General features: G+C 47.0%; 1 protein-coding gene and 1 long non-coding RNA gene across 5 annotated transcripts in view; one reads left to right on the top strand and one right to left on the bottom strand.

Annotated features, from left to right (window-relative positions):
• Positions 1-17972, bottom strand: part of LOC142295917 (uncharacterized) — a 109844-nt gene that overhangs the window by 19907 nt on the left and 71965 nt on the right. The window lies entirely within an intron of this gene.
• FOSL2 (FOS like 2, AP-1 transcription factor subunit) lies at positions 2012-16746 on the top strand. Of its 4 annotated transcripts, none has more exons than XM_075339029.1 (4): positions 2012-2696; positions 12119-12376; positions 13326-13433; positions 15486-16746. In XM_075339029.1, the coding sequence occupies exons 1-4, from the start codon at positions 2586-2588 to the stop codon at positions 15993-15995; spliced, it is 987 nt and encodes a 328-aa protein (XP_075195144.1). In that variant the 5' UTR covers positions 2012-2585; the 3' UTR covers positions 15996-16746. The 4 variants fall into 4 exon arrangements, with proteins under 4 accessions (XP_075195144.1, XP_075195145.1, XP_075195146.1 ...); XM_075339030.1 differs by having other exon boundaries at positions 12122-12376; XM_075339031.1 differs by having other exon boundaries at positions 2013-2257.

A 17972-nucleotide genomic window follows, 5' to 3' on the forward strand; every position in this document is an offset into this window, starting at 1 on the left:
ATGGCTCAGCATTGTGCTTGGTGATGTACGGCTCGGCATTGTGCTTGGTGATGTATGGCTCGGCATTGTGCTTGGTGATGTATGGCTCGGTATTGTGCTTGGTGATGTACGGCTCGGCATTGTGCTTGGTGATGTATGGCTCGGCATTGTGCTTGGTGATGTATGGCTCGGTATTGTGCTTGGTGATGTACGGCTCAGCATTGTGCTTGGTGATGTACGGCTCGGCATTGTGCTTGGTGATGTATGGCTCGGCATTGTGCTTGGTGATGTACGGCTCAGCATTGTGCTCGGTGATGTACGGCTCGGCATTGTGCTTGGTGATGTATGGCTTGGCATTGTGCTTGGTGATGTACGGCTCAGCATTGTGCTTGGTGATGTATGGCTCGGCATTGTGCTTGGGAATGTACGGCTCGGCATTGTGCTTGGTGATGTACGGCTCGGCATTGTGCTTGGTGATGTACGGCTCGGCATTGTGCTTGGTGATGTACGGCTCGGCATTGTGCTTGGGAATGTACGGCTCGGCATTGTGCTTGGTGATGTATGGCTCGGCATTGTGCTTGGTGATGTACGGCTCGGCATTGTGCTTGGTGATGTACGGCTCGGCATTGTGCTTGGTGATGTACGGCTCGGCATTGTGCTTGGTGATGTACGGCTCGGCATTGTGCTTGGTGATGTATGGCTCGGCATTGTGCTTGGTGATGTACGGCTCGGCATTGTGCTTGGTGATGTACGGCTCGGCATTGTGCTTGGTGATGTACGGCTCGGCATTGTGCTTGGTGATGTACGGCTCGGCATTGTGCTCGGTGATGTACGGCTCAGCATTGTATTCGGTGACGCTGCTGGAGCTGATCGGCCATGGAGGTCCATACCATGAAGCTTTACATTCCATAATTGATGCTCGCAGCCACTGCTGGTCTATCAGAGGTGGTGGGTTTCCTAGGTAAGGAGAGCAGTGTTTACAAGCTTTTCACTATGTGGATTGCTATTGCTGCTCTTCCACTTGTCAGATCACTGGATCGGGCCGGCTTCAGGATCCCTGTGATCCTCCGATGCCGCAGAGAACACACTGGGCCGGACGCCTCGCTGGTCCGATCTGTGAATCAGGACCCGGGGGGCAGAGGAGCGGCGTGCTCCTGAACACTGGACCTCAGAAAGACCCTCTAAAAATGCATCAAATATATTTTGCTATTAATTAAAGGGATTTGTCAGCAGCTTTTTGTCAGCTAGTCTCTGTGTAACCCCTCCCCCACCAATGATTAGAAGCTTTCTGCCAATGTACAGTGTACACAGAATCAAAACAGCAAGCAGCTCAGCCAGTGAATCGCTGGCATCAGGCTCTCTGCCCCTACATCATGCAGCTCTCAGATGTGGCAGCAAAAACCTGCAGCTATTTGCACCGTTTGCCTCCTGTAGCCGCTGTGTTGCCCCGCAAAGTGAGTTAACTGAGAACCTATCAGTGGGCGAGTTCTGATGGGAGATTTAACTCTTTCATGTCTTTTTCTTATCTCTCATCTGTTTGGTTTCCTGGACCTTCAATCATATGGGGCAAAATTTCTATGAAAAGCAATTGCAAAAATTGTTTAGCCCTAAATGCATTAAAAAAGAGGGAATCCTAAAAGGTGGACAGCCCCTTCAAATGCAGATTTAATGGTGCCGACCCCCCCCCCCCCTCAATAATATTACAATCCTATAATACTGCTTGTTCTAATAATGGTAATGTGATGATAATAACACCAGGACCCCCCTTATATCAGTGATAATGGTACAGACCTCAGGGTCCTGCCCCCCCTCCTCTCTGCCATCAGCCCTGCACATTGCACTGGCAGCCAGAGAGGGAATCCCTGCCGGCTGACGTCACCAGAACCAAGGAAACCCGCGCGCGTCAGCACACGCAAATGACCATATATGGCAACATGCGTCAATGGACGAGACCAAGCGCTCCAGGACGCGGGGGAGAGTGGGAGGCAGAACCATGGAGTGGCCACATACAGTGCATGTTAGTGGAGAGCCAGGTGCTGGGGCAATTGCATAGGATCGGGCTGAGGAGCTGCAGCTTCCTGCTGTGCTGAGGCAGTGCTGGGGGCCGTGCATGGAGCTGGAACCTCCCATTGCAGTGCTGTGGGGGAGGAGAGAGGGAGCTGGGAGCTCAGTAGATAACCAGTGTGGGTTTGAACTAATGCCATTACACTGAGTCATCCGCTGCGAGCACAGGAATAGCAGAGAGGAGCTGCCTGACTCATCAGCACAGTACCTGGAGGTGAGCACTCAGCACAGGAGCTCTGCTGCCTCACTGCAGCCTCCCTCCAGCCTCACTGACTGCAGCCTCCCTCCAGCCATGTCTGCTCTCAGCCCATAGGGAGCTGCTGCTGCTGGGACTTCTCCATACAAAGTTGCACTTGTGGTTCTTGCTGGGACTTTTCCTTTTGATACAATGTTGCGCTGTTAGTGATAGTAGAGCTATAACCTGGGTCTACACTGGAAGCAGCAGCCCTGGATGTGCAGAGGTGTGGTGTCCTCTAACCCAGTGTCAGGAGACTCCAGCCCTACAGAAGAGACCACATAGAAGGGTGTTCAGAGGCCGGATCATGTACCAGGATTATCCAGGGAGTTTCGACAGTTCCTCCCGGGGTAGCAGCAGCTCTCCAGCTCAGCCAGACGGATACCTGGCCAGCTCCGCATCTACCTCAATCCGACAGGTGAGGATCTGACACCAGAGAGCAAACCCCACCAGTCGTGTCGGGTTGGCCAAACCTGTTTTGGTTTTCGTTGACCGTTTGGGTTGAGAGTTGACCTGTCCTGTCTCGCGTTCAGATTTCCGCTTTTATTTTAGGTTAGGTTGGCCTGATCAATTTTGGAATTGGGTTGACTTCTGGTTTTGCGTTGAGCTGGCCAGTCCGGTTTTGAGACAAATTGATCGGTCCTGTTTTGCGGTAGTTTGGTCTCTTCTATATGGACCCTATAACTGGTTGGGTTGAGTTGACCGGTTTTTCATTTTTGGTTGAGTTGTCCTGTTTTGGGTTCTTTTGGTCTCTTCTAGATGGACCCTATAACTGGTTGGCTTGAGTTGACCTTTTCTATATTTGGTTTGAGTTATCTTGTTTTGGGTTATTTTGGTCTCTTCTATAACTGGTTGAGTTGGCCGTTCCTGTTTTGGGTTAATTTGGTCTCTTCTAGATGGACCCTACTGGTTGGCTTGAGTTGACCTATTCTGTTTTGGGTTGAGTTAACTTGTCCTGTTTTGGGTTCATTTTGTCTCTTCTACAACTGGTGGGTTGACTGGTCCTGTTTTGGGTTCATTTGGGCTACGTTATAGATATATGGTTGGGTTGACTGGTCCTGTTTTGGATTGGGTTGTCTGGTCAAATGTAAAGGCGATGTATGGGACCTACGTTGGTTTAGGTTAAGTAGACTGGTTTAAATTTTGGTTGAGTTGGCTTGCCCTACACTGGATAGATTGGACTGGCCAGTCCTGATTTTGGGTTGACTTCTAGGCTCCATTGTGTTGGTCTCAGCTGGGGCTTGAAACATTCTCCAGTCGTGGACCATTGTTGACCATTCCTAGATCTGCTCTGCTCCTCTTTGTGTGGCACCTAATACAGAGATGTCTGTCCTCCTGCACAGATATGATCAGCCCCTCGTGGCGCTCCAGGGTCTAGAAATGATTGAGGTTACTGCCTGAATTGTAGAAGAGTCCACATCAGACCTGCACTAGGTGGACAAGTCCTGACTTATCTGGCATGGGGTGGGAGGAGGTGCATCCATCAGACTTGTACACACAGTATATACCATTCTGCTGCAACCAGCCTGTCCTTCAGGTCCAGTGGATCTGTTTTTTGAATTCGGTTCTTGTCCTGCGGGTTCTCACCTATTGGATCCTCTCTCGGGCAGTTGGGTGTCATTGGCTGTGGTGGGAGCCTGGTTCCCCATGCTGTGATCTACAGATGATTCACCAGCACAAATGTCTTGTATATCTGAGCACATGGAGACTTAACCCCTTATGACTTAGAGGACACTCCAGCTTCGTGAAGAACTGTAGACACGAGGAGTCACTTGCTGGACTGGTCCTTGATGGAGGGTCATTATGTGGTGCTCTGGGTTTTTTGGTCATGGTTCTGTAGCACTGGATGAAAGAAGTGGTTCATTGTAATCGCTATTGACCATGTGTTATGAATGAAGGAGATGGGGACCCAACGTATGAGGATAAGGGTCCATTCTATGTCAGTATTGGGGGAGATTAGGAGGACCTCTATATCAGTATAGTGAGGGGATGGGTCACCAGACATGTCACCCTGATGCTCGGTAGCGGGGGCACCACCAAGCCCTTTTGCCTTGGACAATGTTGGCAGGCTGAGCCTTTTGCTTGGCAATATGTCTGTTGGTGAGGGCATCTCAGGACACATTTAGCCCCTTCATATCTCCAATGTTCGGCACACGCTCGTCCTGTGAAACGTTCGATGTTTTCTGTGTATATTGGGTGTCGGGCGACCGGGGAGGATGTGAAACTGCACTCATGCCATAATACAAACCGCATGCTATCTAGTCCGAGAACGATCTCCGCCGATATCATCTTAGGCGAGCGCTATACGACTGTGCGAGGAAAAAAACACCCGACAGTAGCCAACTTTCCGGCTGAGAATCTCGGCGATCCCTTCTCCTGCAGAACCCGCTGCACTTTGTGTTATTGATTATAGGCGCTTCTGCAAATAGTAAAGGTCACTGCAGGCACACCCTGCCCACCTTGTGCCCCCCCGCGCAGGCACACCCTGCCCACCTTGTGCCCCCCCCCCCCCGCGCAGGCACACCCTGCCCACCTTGTGCCCCCCCGCGCAGGCACACCCTGCCCACCTTGTGCCCCCCCCGCGCAGGCACACCGTGCCCACCTTGTGCCCCCCGCGCAGGAACACCGTGCCCACCTTGTGCCTCCCCCGCGCAGGCACACCCTGCCCACCTTGTGCCCCCCCCGCGCAGGCACACCCTGCCCACCTTGTGCCCCCCCCCGCGCAGGCACACCCTGCCCACCTTGTGCCCCCCCCCGCGCAGGCACACCCTGCCCACCTTGTGCCCCCCCCCGCGCAGGCACACCCTGCCCACCTTGTGCCCCCACAGGGTGTGGACAGAGACAGGGGTCCGGACTGAAGGGCACTGTCTGCAGGAGAAATCTGCAGAGACCCCCAGAAGAGGGATTATTGGTGCCGGTCCAATGGGGGAGGCTGGCGTCTTTGTTCTGTCCTCATATTAAGGAGGAGGTTCTAGTAAATTACTGCGTTGGATCCGCCAAATGACAATATTCACCAGTGTCCACCCCCATGTACTGGGATGCCGCTGTTAACCCTGTCACCACCACCGCACTATAGATTCCGGGTTTTTAGCGACCTCATACCCCACTTTCCCCCAGATACCCATCATGCTCTGGATCTTCTGCTTCTATACATGAAACAATCTGGCTTGATACATTGTAACCAATCAGAGATCTATGCGATTGATACATTCAGCTCACAGAGGATTGTCTACACTGGATACAATTGTAACAAACTCTCAGCTGTGAGAAGAGAGCTCTCACTCTTGTTTCTAGTCACTGACAGCAAGCAGGAGCTAAAGCGCTAAAATCCAAAGTATACCAGGAAGTTTTAGAACAAAGAAACTCCTTTAACACTAGAAGTCCCAGAAACTTCGAGCTTCCCCCCCACCCCCCGAAGTCCCGAAAGAGGGTCAAACGACCCTTAGTCCAAACTGAATAGAACTAACTAGAAACTAAATGGCTAAACTCAATGGAAAACAACAACCTCCTGTGGTGCCACAGTAATGGCCTTAATTACAGAACAAAAGCCGGTGATTATAGGATGTTAGCTAAAATCCTTCAGGTCATTCGACCCGTCTCTGGGTTCCAAAGGTAGAAATGTTAAATGACCCCTCTCTGGGACTTCTAGTGTTAATTTGAAAATAGTGGGTTTCTGGCTACAGGGCCTTTGGACTTGTCGGGGCTCACCTGGCATCTCATTAGGCGAAGAAATGTATCTAATCAGGAATTGTAACATTCATACGGATAGTTCTGCCAATTGGCACAAATCTTCCGGAAAGGGCAGAGGTTGTGCCGCCTGGGCTCCTGCCACCTCTCATGGAGGCGCATTGATCGGCTGTGGGTAAGCTCTCTGCTGCCCTCTACTGGTGATCAGGGCTCACTGCTATAGAGCGCTACAGTGTTAATGTATGGGAGGTGTTCATTGCCTGGTATTATGGAAAGTGAACATGGCAGCGCCCATGGGTGACCCTTTCTGATAAGCGGCATATTTTATTGTCCTGACCTCCTTAGATAATGAGACCGATCTAAAGATAAGATCAAATTAAATCAGGGCAGTTGTTAATGGCATAAAAGCTTCCAGGTATTACAGGGTTAATGGAGCTGGTTATAAGGAAGCTCAGATCAAGTGTCGCTCAGGGCCCAGTGGTCATTCCTCGTATAGGAAACGAAATCTGGGACAGGATTGGATGTAGCTCTGAGACAATCTGATTGTACAATGTGATTGCTTACAATGCAGGATGTTCATCATACAGAAATTGGATTGTATTTAGAGGGATCAGACTCTGCTGGCCGACACCTTTTATATGGATTATCCATGTTTCCTACAAGGGCAGTAATTTAGATCAGACACTGGACAGATATTTGCCGCTCCGTCCTCTAGGAAAGCTGGGTGACTGCCCCTGAAGAAGTAATGGCAGCCGAGCATCATTGGTGCCGGATTATCTGGCATTGTGGATTAGAGTGTGTGTGTGTGTATGTATAATATATAATATAATATGTGTGTGTGTATGTATATGTGTATATATATGTATATATATGTGTATATATATATATATATATATATATATATATATATATATATATATATATATATATATATATATATATATATATATATATATATATATATATATATATATATATATATATATATATATATATATATATATATATATATATTTTTTATTTCTTCCTCCTCCAGTCTTGTAGATTGGAGGGTGCCGGGGACCCCTGACCCCCTTCTCTGCTGCTGCCCCGGAGTCTGGTTGGGTGTATCCCTGTTCTGTCAGCAGAGCAAATGGGAAGGAATTTGGCAATGGAGCCGACACACCCAAAAAAAGGGAATTGCTGAGATTTTAACCCTGTCCTATGAGTAAAGCTGCAGTTGAATGAAATCTATTGCTCCCTGTTATCAGCCAGTTCATCCTGGGCATCATTACCGCTCCCCAGCGGGTTCTCTTTCCCGATATGAGCTTCGCTACAGAAAAGTTCAGGGAAAAGGATGTATTGCTGCATAACTGTGGTTTTTAGCCATTGAGGAGACTGGGAAAGCTGGGGGAGTCTAGTGTCACCCAGCTTTGCCAGTAGCAGATGGGCCTTTTTTTTGTTTTGGGACTTGGAGGGTCCTTTATCATTCCCCCTTGAGGGTCTCGGCGGCCACGTGCCGGCCCTCAGCGCCCTATTTCAGCAGCGTCTGAGTATGTGCAGTATTTCCTGTTTGTTCTGAACGATTGCCCAAGCGAGCCTGGAGCTGCGATCCTCCGACCTCTTGTGGTTTGTCCGGAGATCCACGACCGCCTGCCTCTGTCTGTACGAGCCGCAGGGTAAGGGGGTGGTGGGGTGTCTTATGGGGGCAGCACCGTGCCCAGCGCCTTAATCGACTCAAAGAAATCCCATTTCTAAAGATCTGTTTATATTCTATGCCTCTGGACCAGGGACGTAACTACAATAGGCGCAGAAGCTGCAATCGCACCCGGGCCCTGGAGCCTAAGGGGTTTCAAAAAGTCCCTATGGCCCATATAAAAAGACCAATGCTATCAAAGACTTGCAATAATTGGGGGCCCCATTGATCCTTTTTGCTTTGGGGCCCATGAGCTTCAGGTTGCGCCATTGCTCTGGACTCATCATTTTACTGATACATTATAGCAATTTATCAGAACAGGATACAATGGTAACAAACCCTCAGCTGTGAGAAGTATAATCGCCATTGGTAAAGTGGGACGGTTTGGGCTGAGGCTCGATGGCAACTTTTGCCAGGACACGGGCCACACGGCCAAAGATCTGTGGATGCCGCTGCTATTGAGGACCTAATGTAAGTGGCAGGGGTCTCGTTAGGACCCGCAAGGTACCAGGAAAATCAAATCTAGGAATCCCATTGGGTCAGACATTTTTTTGCTGCTTCGATCACAGTACCTTGTGGGTCACAATGTGACTATCATGTGCATTGTGCTGCGGTGTAGCAGTGGCACACAGATAAGTAGCCATAAAGCCCAAGTTTAGGTGGGATTCACACCATCGGCCCCTCGTTTCAGCCAGGGACATGTTTGGGTGGGATTCACACCATCGGCCCCTCGTTTCAGCCAGGGACATGGTTGGGTGTTATTCACACCATCGGCCCCTCGTTTGGGTGGGATTCACACCATCGGCCCCTCGTTTCAGCCAGGGACATGTTTGGGTGGGATTCACACCATCGGCCCCTCGTTTCAGCCAGGGACATGTTTGGGTGGGATTCACACCATCGGCCCCTCGTTTCAGCCAGGGACATGTTTGGCTGGGATTCACACCATCGGCCCCCTCGTTTCAGCCAGGGACATGTTTGGCTGGGATTCACACCATCGGCCCCCTCGTTTCAGCCAGGGACATGTTTGGGTGGGATTCACACCATCGGCCCCTCGTTTCAGCCAGGGACATGTTTGGCTGGGATTCACACCATCGGCCCCTCGTTTCAGCCAGGGACATGTTTGGCTGGGATTCACACCATCGGCCCCTCGTTTCAGCCAGGGACATGTTTGGCTGGGATTCACACCATCGGCCCCCTCGTTTGGGTGGGATTTACACCATCGGCCCCTCTTTTCAGCCAGGAACATGTTTATGACAATTATTCACTGTTGGGATCTATGTTCTACCGGTTTTTATCACGGATGTGCACAAACATGTCTCCACTCTGACAGCAAGCAGAGGTCTTGAAAATGGTGAACAATGGAACCACAATGTAAACATTTCTGCTACTTTTTAAAATTATTTTTTCCCCCAAGTCATGGACCCCAAAAAACCAGATTGGGGGTTATCTCCTCCTGGCAATGCACTAGAGGTTGGGTGCACGGTGCCCCCGGATTGCCAGTTTTTGGACTCTCTCCCTGCAGCGCCGTCCTGACCCAGTCACATTTGCGCTCACTTTCACATGTTCTCACCAAATTTCTCGGATTCCTGTCTCTCCCTGGAGTTTTTTTTTTTTTTTTTTTTTTCTTCTAATTATTGCAAAATGATGTTCTCCCCCCAAAAGGCAGGTGATTGCAGAATCCACAGATTTCTCCAAAATGCCTCCCGGAAAGGCTCCGTCTGCCTCCAGGAGAGGAGGGGAATGATTTGCTGGAGGCTTGTGAAATACTTCTCACTTCAAAGGAGACTTTCCCAGAAATGGGAGAATTCCCAGCCTCCTCCATACGGAATCTAACAAGCTGCTGCCCCCTAGAGGTCAGCACCGGCGGCTTCCTGAGATTGTGTCAAGTGGGGAAATCATGTAGCCAATTCCAGTAATAGGAGGGGGATGTGTGGGAGACTCCGGGATGGGAAAGAGGACAAATTGATACTTTGTTTTTTGGCCGCCTCCATTCTCCTCTGTACAATAAACGGGCAGGAATGTTTGGTCGTCACTGAGTCATAGGATCTGGGTTACATCACCGCCGGCATGAACGAGCGGGAAAATGATCAACTTTTTAGGCAAGATGCAACATTTTGAAATAGTAGAGGCTTCTTTGGTAAAAATGAGCTTTAGAGACTATGGAACGGTCATGGGGCAATGTGCGTGCCATGGAGGCCGATGAGGTTGGCCCTAGTAGCCTCTACTGTTGGCAAAGCAGAGTGGTGGGCACCAAGGCTTGGCGGGGTCAACAAGGCCTTGACTATTTCACACTACAATGAGGTGCCATGGTTTGGACCGGTGGTCATGTTCATTCTTTATAGGGGTGCACCTCTAGCTTGGGTTTTGGGGGGCAAGTTGCATGCGAACGGAGAGTGCCAACAAGTTGGTTTGTCATAGCCAAGGGGTTTATATAGGGCCAGGCCGAAGAGGATATACCATTGGTGCAACCCGTGCAGCCTCACAGGGGCCCAAGAGGAAAGGGGCCCATTTCTACTTCCAGAGTAGGTGGGATTGTGCATTTTGAATTATTGGATGGAAAAGGGCCCATTTACTGATATTTTTTTTTTTTTTTCCACACTTTGGCCCTTTTTTGTCTGTCTGCCAATGGGGCCAGGGTAAAGGAAATCTAAGGCTCTAACTGAATGTTTGTGAGTCATGTCACAAACGTAACCCCATTATTTGGGTGAGCAGTAAAGATGGGGTAATGGGCATCAAGGGTAGAATGTAAGCGGGGGTGGGGTTTAAGAAAGATTAGCTTACACTGATTGGACGAGAGGATCCAATCAGATGTGATGGTGGGTTTCAGACCCTACAAGTTGCCTGCTCCCGAATCGGTGGATTGGGAGGATCATGTGGGTGTAATGGGGGCAGATGCCTCAATGAACCCCCCCCCCTCTGCCAGTTGTACCCCTTAACTTTTTTCCTATCGATGCCCTTATAAGTTACATAAGTAAAGGTTCTTCATTGTTTTTATTCTTTTTTTCTGTCTATGGTTAGGGAAGGGTTAAGTGTCCTAGCCCTGGGAGTGACTGGGACCACACCTGGGCATTAAGTAAATGGAGCTGTGTAACAAAAAAAAAAAAAAGGGAAGGAGACGAGGGGGGAAGTTCGTTTTTACAGTGGGAGGCGATTATGCAATCGAGATTTCCTGCCTCTCCCTCCCGAGCTGCCATTCTGCCTGGACAAGGAAGTTTCCACCGAGCAGGATGAGCCCGGAGTGATTGACAGCCTGCGGTAACTATGGCGCGTGTCACGTATGATCCCTTCGCTCCGGCCATATCAATGACTAGTGGTGACACCTCGACAAGCCACATTACTGCTTTGGGGTACAGTCCTGCTCATTTGGGGGGTCTTGGAGACATTGCACTAGCAATGTGGTCCTTCAATCAATTCCAGGACTAGGTTCCCGGTGGAGCATGACTCCATGACTAGAAATACAGGTTCAGTCCCAGGTCACACTTGCACCTGCTGGTCTTCCCATTCACTGACCCCCCCCCCCCCCATAAGATTTGAGATGGCATCTGAAAGGGTTAAGGACTCAGGTGTCGGAGTTATTCCAGCGTTGGCCGGGGCAGATGCGTTCCACCCGGTGGTGATCTAGCCGGCGGCGGATCCTTGTGTTGTCTCTGAGCCTGGGTGTTGTTCACACAATGTACCTTCATTCTCAGCCAGGTGCAGAGGAAACTGTGACCTCACTCCTGCGAGCTCTGTAATGTGGTCTGTGTCTAGACGGAGAGGACACGACTCGCGAGCTCCTTGTCTCCTTCACCGTCAGAACGTTACAGCTTTACGTCACCTTCAAGCTACGTGGGTGAACTACAAGTACCATGGTGCTCAACCTGACTCCACGGGAGGGGTCTATATCATTTATGTAGGTTGTAGGACCCTGTACATGAGCTCTGGATAATCACCCCCTTTATCCGGGTAAAAGGGATAGTTGGCCTTTCAAGGACAGAATTATTCCTCCCTATATCTTTTTAGGTCAGGATTACACACGGATTGCAAACCCAGTGAGTGATGGTGACAGGCCTGGCCTCTGCGTCGGGGGGGTGGCCTTTTTCCTCTGGGCCCGGCGCGTCGGGGGGGGGGGGGTGTGGCCATTTTCCTCTGGGCCGGGGGAGGGGGGTGGGGGGGTGTCCTTTTTCCTCTGGGCCTGGCGTGTCAGGGGGGGAAAGGGTTGGTTGTGGCCTTTTTCCTCTAGGCCCGGCGCGTCGGGGGGGGGGGGGGGGGGGGTTGTGCCCTTTTTTCCTCTGGGCCCGGCGCGTCGGGGGGTGGGGGGGTGGCCTTTCCTCTGGGCCCGGCGCGTCGGGCCGTACACTCTTGGTATGTCAGTAGTATCAGGTTATTAGACACACTGAGACAGTTCTGTGCCAAATTTTCAGTGACCATATAAACCTTCTTTACATGAACTTCAGCTTGAATTCTATTTTAACCAATATTTCTTGTCTTTTTGTCAGCAGAAATATCGGAACGACATGCCAGGATCCAGCAGTGCCTTTATTCCCACTATAAACGCCATCACCACCAGCCAGGACTTACAGTGGATGGTGCAACCAACTGTGATCACCTCTATGTCCAATCCTTATGGCAGAGCACATCAGTATGGGCACCAAGTACCAAATCACCCGTCACTAGGTGGGCATGCAGCCCTACAACGACCGGGCGTAATCAAAAGCATTGGTACCACCGCTGGCCGGAGAAGACGAGATGAGCAGGTAAGGGACTGCGGGAAGGAGGCAACCTGTCCTCCTTCAAGTGCTTTGATTGTACTTAAAATATTTCTGGCATTTTAATTGCTACTTTAAAATTACAAATACAACATGTATGTCATCATTAGTCATAATAATAGCTAATCACGATACCATACCATGCACAATGTTCCACCACCCCCGAAACCTGCACTCTGGAAGTCTCAAAGTCCAATGCACTGACGTAGTGTTTATTATAGGAAAAGACGGACTACTGATAGGAGACCGCTTCTCTGACCATTTATTCTTTGTATCTTTATAAATACAAATATAACAAACACTGCTTCCTATAGAACATAGTGACTATAATACTGCCCCCTATGTACAAGAATATTACTACTATAATACTGCCCCTATATACAAGAATATAACTACTATAATACTGCTCCATATGCACAAGAATATAACTACTATAATACTGCTCCGTATGTACAAGAATATAACTACTATAATACTGCCCCTATGTACAAGAATATAACTACTATAATACTGCCCCTATGTACAAGAATATAACTACTATAATACTGCCCCCTATGTACAAGAATATAACTACTATAATACTGCCCCTATGTACAAGAATATAACTACTATAATACTGCCCCTATGTACAAGAATATAACTACTATAATACTGCCCCAATCCTTTTTTTCTTTTGTTTCCACCTTCTATAACATAAATAATGTTTCATTTTGACATCAGAACTTTCCGTATTACAATTGACTAGCAAATTGCACAATGTTTTTGTTCGCACCGCAGGGCTTCTCTGCTCTCCTGCTCTTTTGGCTCGCACACTCCTTACACTTGCTCAATTCCAGGACACCACAGCTTCCTACAGAGCCAACGGCCTTTTACATTTTGTGGCTTTTGTATTGACCGCAATGTGCTGCCTGTTCAAATGTTTTTTCTTTATCCACAGCTGTCACCGGAAGAAGAGGAAAAACGAAGGGTCCGAAGAGAAAGGAACAAACTGGCCGCCGCAAAGTGTCGCAACAGGAGACGAGAGTTAACGGACAAACTCCAGGCGGTGCGTACCCAATCTGTTTCCTTCATTTCTGCTGACTGAGGTTCTGTAATTGGGCACAAGAGTTCCCGATTTCATAATCTCACTGTATAAAGTACGATATTATAGTGTCATTCTCCTGCGTGTCTCAGCCAGGGGTCAGGGAGTGCAATATTGCCGCATACATATAAAGTGTTGTAATGAATCAATACATTTTAGTGGAAATACCAAAAACAAATTCAAAATAACAAAATGAAGACTTTGCTCTCAAGTGATCTTCTCAGCTAGACGTAATCTTGTTTTCCTAGATTATGCACGCTATTTCTTGAGTAGACAATGAACCACGAGTACATTTTTAAAGGACTTTAAAGGGAATTAATACTGATCTGGGGAGGAGATACAAACTGCTTGAGATGTTGCGCTTGGATTTTTTTTGAGCCTCAGATCCTGGTGGTCAAAGAGAAATACTTGTGTTCCATTGGGCAGTTATTCGGTTTCTTTACCCTATGTGGCTAAAGTGTTTTTGTATGTATGTATAATCTGTGACTTAGGAAATGAAAATCCCTTAGGCTGAGAACGCACTTTGCGTTCACCTACTTGCAGTTCAAAACGCACCTTTTGGGCTTAATTGATTTGACCAAAGTTGCCTTTTTCTGAAATTTAGCGCTGAAAACGCATGCGTATTTACCGCGTTTTTGATGCGTTTTCACCTGCGTTTTGACAGATGCGTCTTGAACATCAAGACACTGCCTAATAAAGTTTTAACAGTCAAAAAGAATGTAAAAAGTGAAAAAAAATGGTAATCTATTTTTAATAGGAAAAATAATGAAAATTGAATTCATAAAATTATAGCGGTAATATACATTGTATCGGAAATCTAGCAATAAATGCATATTTTTCATAAATTTAATTTTCGGATTTTGTGTCTGTAAAGGGACATATCAAATCATTATTTTGATGTCCAAAAAGGATGCGTTTTGGTAGTCCAAAACACATGTTTTCTGCACTGAAAAAGCAGGTAAAACGCAGGAATTTGAAGGAATCTTGGTTTTTGCCATTTCTCATTGACTTCAATGTTAGCAAAACGCTGCAGAAATGGCAAAAACAATTGACATGCTGCTTCTTTGAACGCATGGTTTTTGCCACAAAATATGCAAATTAAACGCAGCGTTTCAAAATGCAAAGTGCGGTCAAGAAATCATCATTTTCCATTGACTAACATGGAAAACCAAAACGCATGCGTTTTGGCACAAAAACGCTGCAGAAACGCAGGTAAAAACGCAAAGTGCGTTCTCAGCCTAAAAGTTTCTTGGTCAATCGGGCATTAAAAATTAAAATTTTGCCTGTATTCTGGGTTAACTGCAATCCCTAGAGCAGTCCTCAAGACCCACCAACAGGTGATGTTTTCCTCAATATTAGGGTATAATTCCATCACCTGTGCAACTTTAAGGAAATCCTGAACACTTGATTGAGGGAAAACCTAAAAACATGATTTGTTGGTGGGTCTTGAGGACTGGAGTTGAGAATCACTTCCTTAGAGGAAGGGTCCCTATCTTTGCGCTTGGAGGATGGGGGATGCATACGTTCCGCTGTAATTGCGCATGGGCTGCCATATTCCCTAAATATTAGGAGCACTCAGTCCCATCAGCCAGATCACTATTGTATCAACCTACTATGATCTTTCATACAACTTTGTATTTTTGATATTTTTATTTATCATCTGATATATCACAATCAAAGTGGAGTCCTCCCTAATGATTGCTAGGAAAGAGGATTGGTGGTGTTTTTCTAAGTGTTCCTTCAAGTCTTATCTTTTCTCTTTGCTTCATTCAAGTATCTAGTTGACTGTTCTAGCAATTTGTGGGGTTTTTGGCACCCCATCATGTTCCCATGTCTATTTAGATCTTAGACTTTTTTTCCATACAAAGTTTTCACGATGCGCGTGACTTTAGTTTGACTGCCGAACCATCATCCACTTAGAAAAACAATGACGTTGTTAAATTTGGTGCTTATTAAATTCTTTTCTCTCTTTTTTTTTTTTTTTTTGTTTTTTTTTTTTTTTATTTTTGATTTCAGGAAACTGAGAAACTGGAACATGAAAAATCTGGCCTTCAAAAAGAGATAGCCGAACTGCAAAAAGAGAAGGACAAACTGGAGTTCATGTTAGTCGCCCACTCGCCCATGTGTAAAATACAAATTGAGGATCGGATCAACCCCACTCACAATGCTCATGTTGCCCGTTCAATGATGGGAAGCCGAGTGGTTGTCAAACAAGAACCCATAGATGAGGACATCGGGTCGTCCTCAGTCGCCCCCACTGACAAAATGCAGAGGTCTGTGATTAAACCAATCAACATTGGTGGAACCTTCTTCAACGAGGAACCTCTCAACACACCTGTTGTGATGTCTTCAACACCTCCGAGCACTCCGAGTGCTCATAACCTTGTGTTCACCTACCCAAGTGTGTTAGATCAGGAGTCGTCAACTTCTCCTTCAGAGTCTTGCTCTAAGGCTCACCGTCGGAGCAGCAGCAGCGGGGACCAATCTTCTGATTCCTTAAACTCCCCGACCCTGCTGGCCTTGTAACGATTGCTACTAAGGAGTGACTTGGAACTTACATATCAGGCGATGTCTATGAGGGCAGATAGCTGGTGGCAGGCGCTTCCCGACTATGGACATGGTGTGTGACGTTGAAATCTCATAACTGGATCTTACACTTCAGACGCTTCATTGTAGCTTTGACTTTCTTGGGCTCTTGGAAGAGGCTGCATACAAGCACAAGTTCATCCTTCTTTGTTCGCTGTGTCGAATCCCAGACAGGCCCAGACAAGAGGTTAAATTATTTCCAGCCTCCTGGCTCCCAGGACATTTCATCCAATACTAATGGTTGATGATTACCGCCTTTACCCCGTCATCTCCCTTTCCTCCCTCCACCAACACCCCATCTTTATTCTGGGCACTTTAAGGGTTTATCTATTTAAAAAATTTGGTCTTCACTGGATGAAGGTACAGAAATGTTTGTGTTTTTTTTTGTTTTTATTTTGTTTTTTTGCTTTTTTTGTTGAAGTTGTTCCAAGGACTTTAAGATATAATAACTGAGGGGAAAAAAAAAGAATAAAAAAAAAAAAACCATAAAGGAACAAAACAGCCATGGAAAATTGTTGGTTGCACCCAGTCATTATTGGAGAAGACGGCGTTACCAGCAGATATTAAACACCACGCCAAAGACAGTTCCCCGGGACGCTGTGTTCTGGTAAATTATGTGAAATTGCTTGGATAATAAGGATTTGGCAGCGAGTGATATAAAAATAGTCTTAAAAAAAAAAAATCACAAAAACTTGGCAATACAACAAGCCCTTGTGCCTTCCGAATGAGCAAGTTCTTCTTTGTCAGAACGATGCACAGCCAATGCTCTGTTTTGGGATTTCTATGTCATTTTTGTATATGTGCAGTCTGAATGGTTGTAACGTTATGACGTGTCGCCGCGTCATGTCTCCTCGCACGAGGACCATCTTTAATATTGTGGTTGAAATTTTTGTAATATTCCCATAAGGACGCAGTGGACATACTGTAGGTAGTAGTCACACCCAGGCAATGGTGCCTAAGTGGGGGGCCAATTTGCCCCTCATCGACGCCAGGTTTGTGTGGGGGGTTGGTTTACAGATTTTGCACCGGTGTCCTGGAGCTTCAAGTTACGCCTCTGTTCCCATAAAATAATAATAAAAAAAATGAACGGCTACATTCCCAGGTTACAAAAAATCTCCTCAAATATATTTTGTACATATTTATATTCCGAGCTATTTTAGGGAATATTCCCGGTAATCCTCTTTGTTGCCTTGGGTCATATCTACAATGACATGAACAGAAAAATATGGCTGCTTTCTTCTGGGGGAAAAAAAAACAGCTTATGTTTTTTATATTGCCGCTCAGCCCCATTTACTTCTATAGACACAAGATGGGACTGATGTGGCACAGTTAATGAAAGCAGCCCCCCCCATCCCCATTAAAACACCCCGGAAATGTTTACGTCTTTGTGACCCCCTTCCTTCCTCCCATTCCAGCATTCCTATGTGGGAGATATTTTTATTTAATTTTTTTTTTTTTTTTTTTTTTTTTTTATATACGTGAATAGGAACCTAATGGTGAAAATGGTTGTGCTATTTTGTGCTGCATATTTGGGCTTTCTGAAACTGATTTTTGTTTTCAGAGCAAATTGTGACCACATTTTTCCTTCTCATTTTATAGGCCTGCTGGTAAGAGTTTAGTAAATGTCACTGTTATCACTATGTTGTCCTTAGATTCTGGAAGTAAAGCACAAGGCCTACATGGTTGCCGTAGGAACACAGCCTGATAAGCAGTAATAGAGGCCTGGTCTCCATCATTAAGTCATTCCTATATATTTTTATGCCAATTTAGCCCTCTCTAGTCTACACTATGGGCCTCCATGTTGGAAGGCCTCATTCAGATGCTGCCATACTCTGTTGCTGTTTTGGTGTCTTTATATGGCCGCAACATGAAAGAAACGTGAGGATTCTGTGATGAGTCACAGATTTTGGGGTCATA

Source organism: Anomaloglossus baeobatrachus, chromosome 3, assembly GCF_048569485.1.
Source record: "Anomaloglossus baeobatrachus isolate aAnoBae1 chromosome 3, aAnoBae1.hap1, whole genome shotgun sequence".
Classification (NCBI taxonomy): domain Eukaryota; kingdom Metazoa; phylum Chordata; class Amphibia; order Anura; family Aromobatidae; genus Anomaloglossus; species Anomaloglossus baeobatrachus.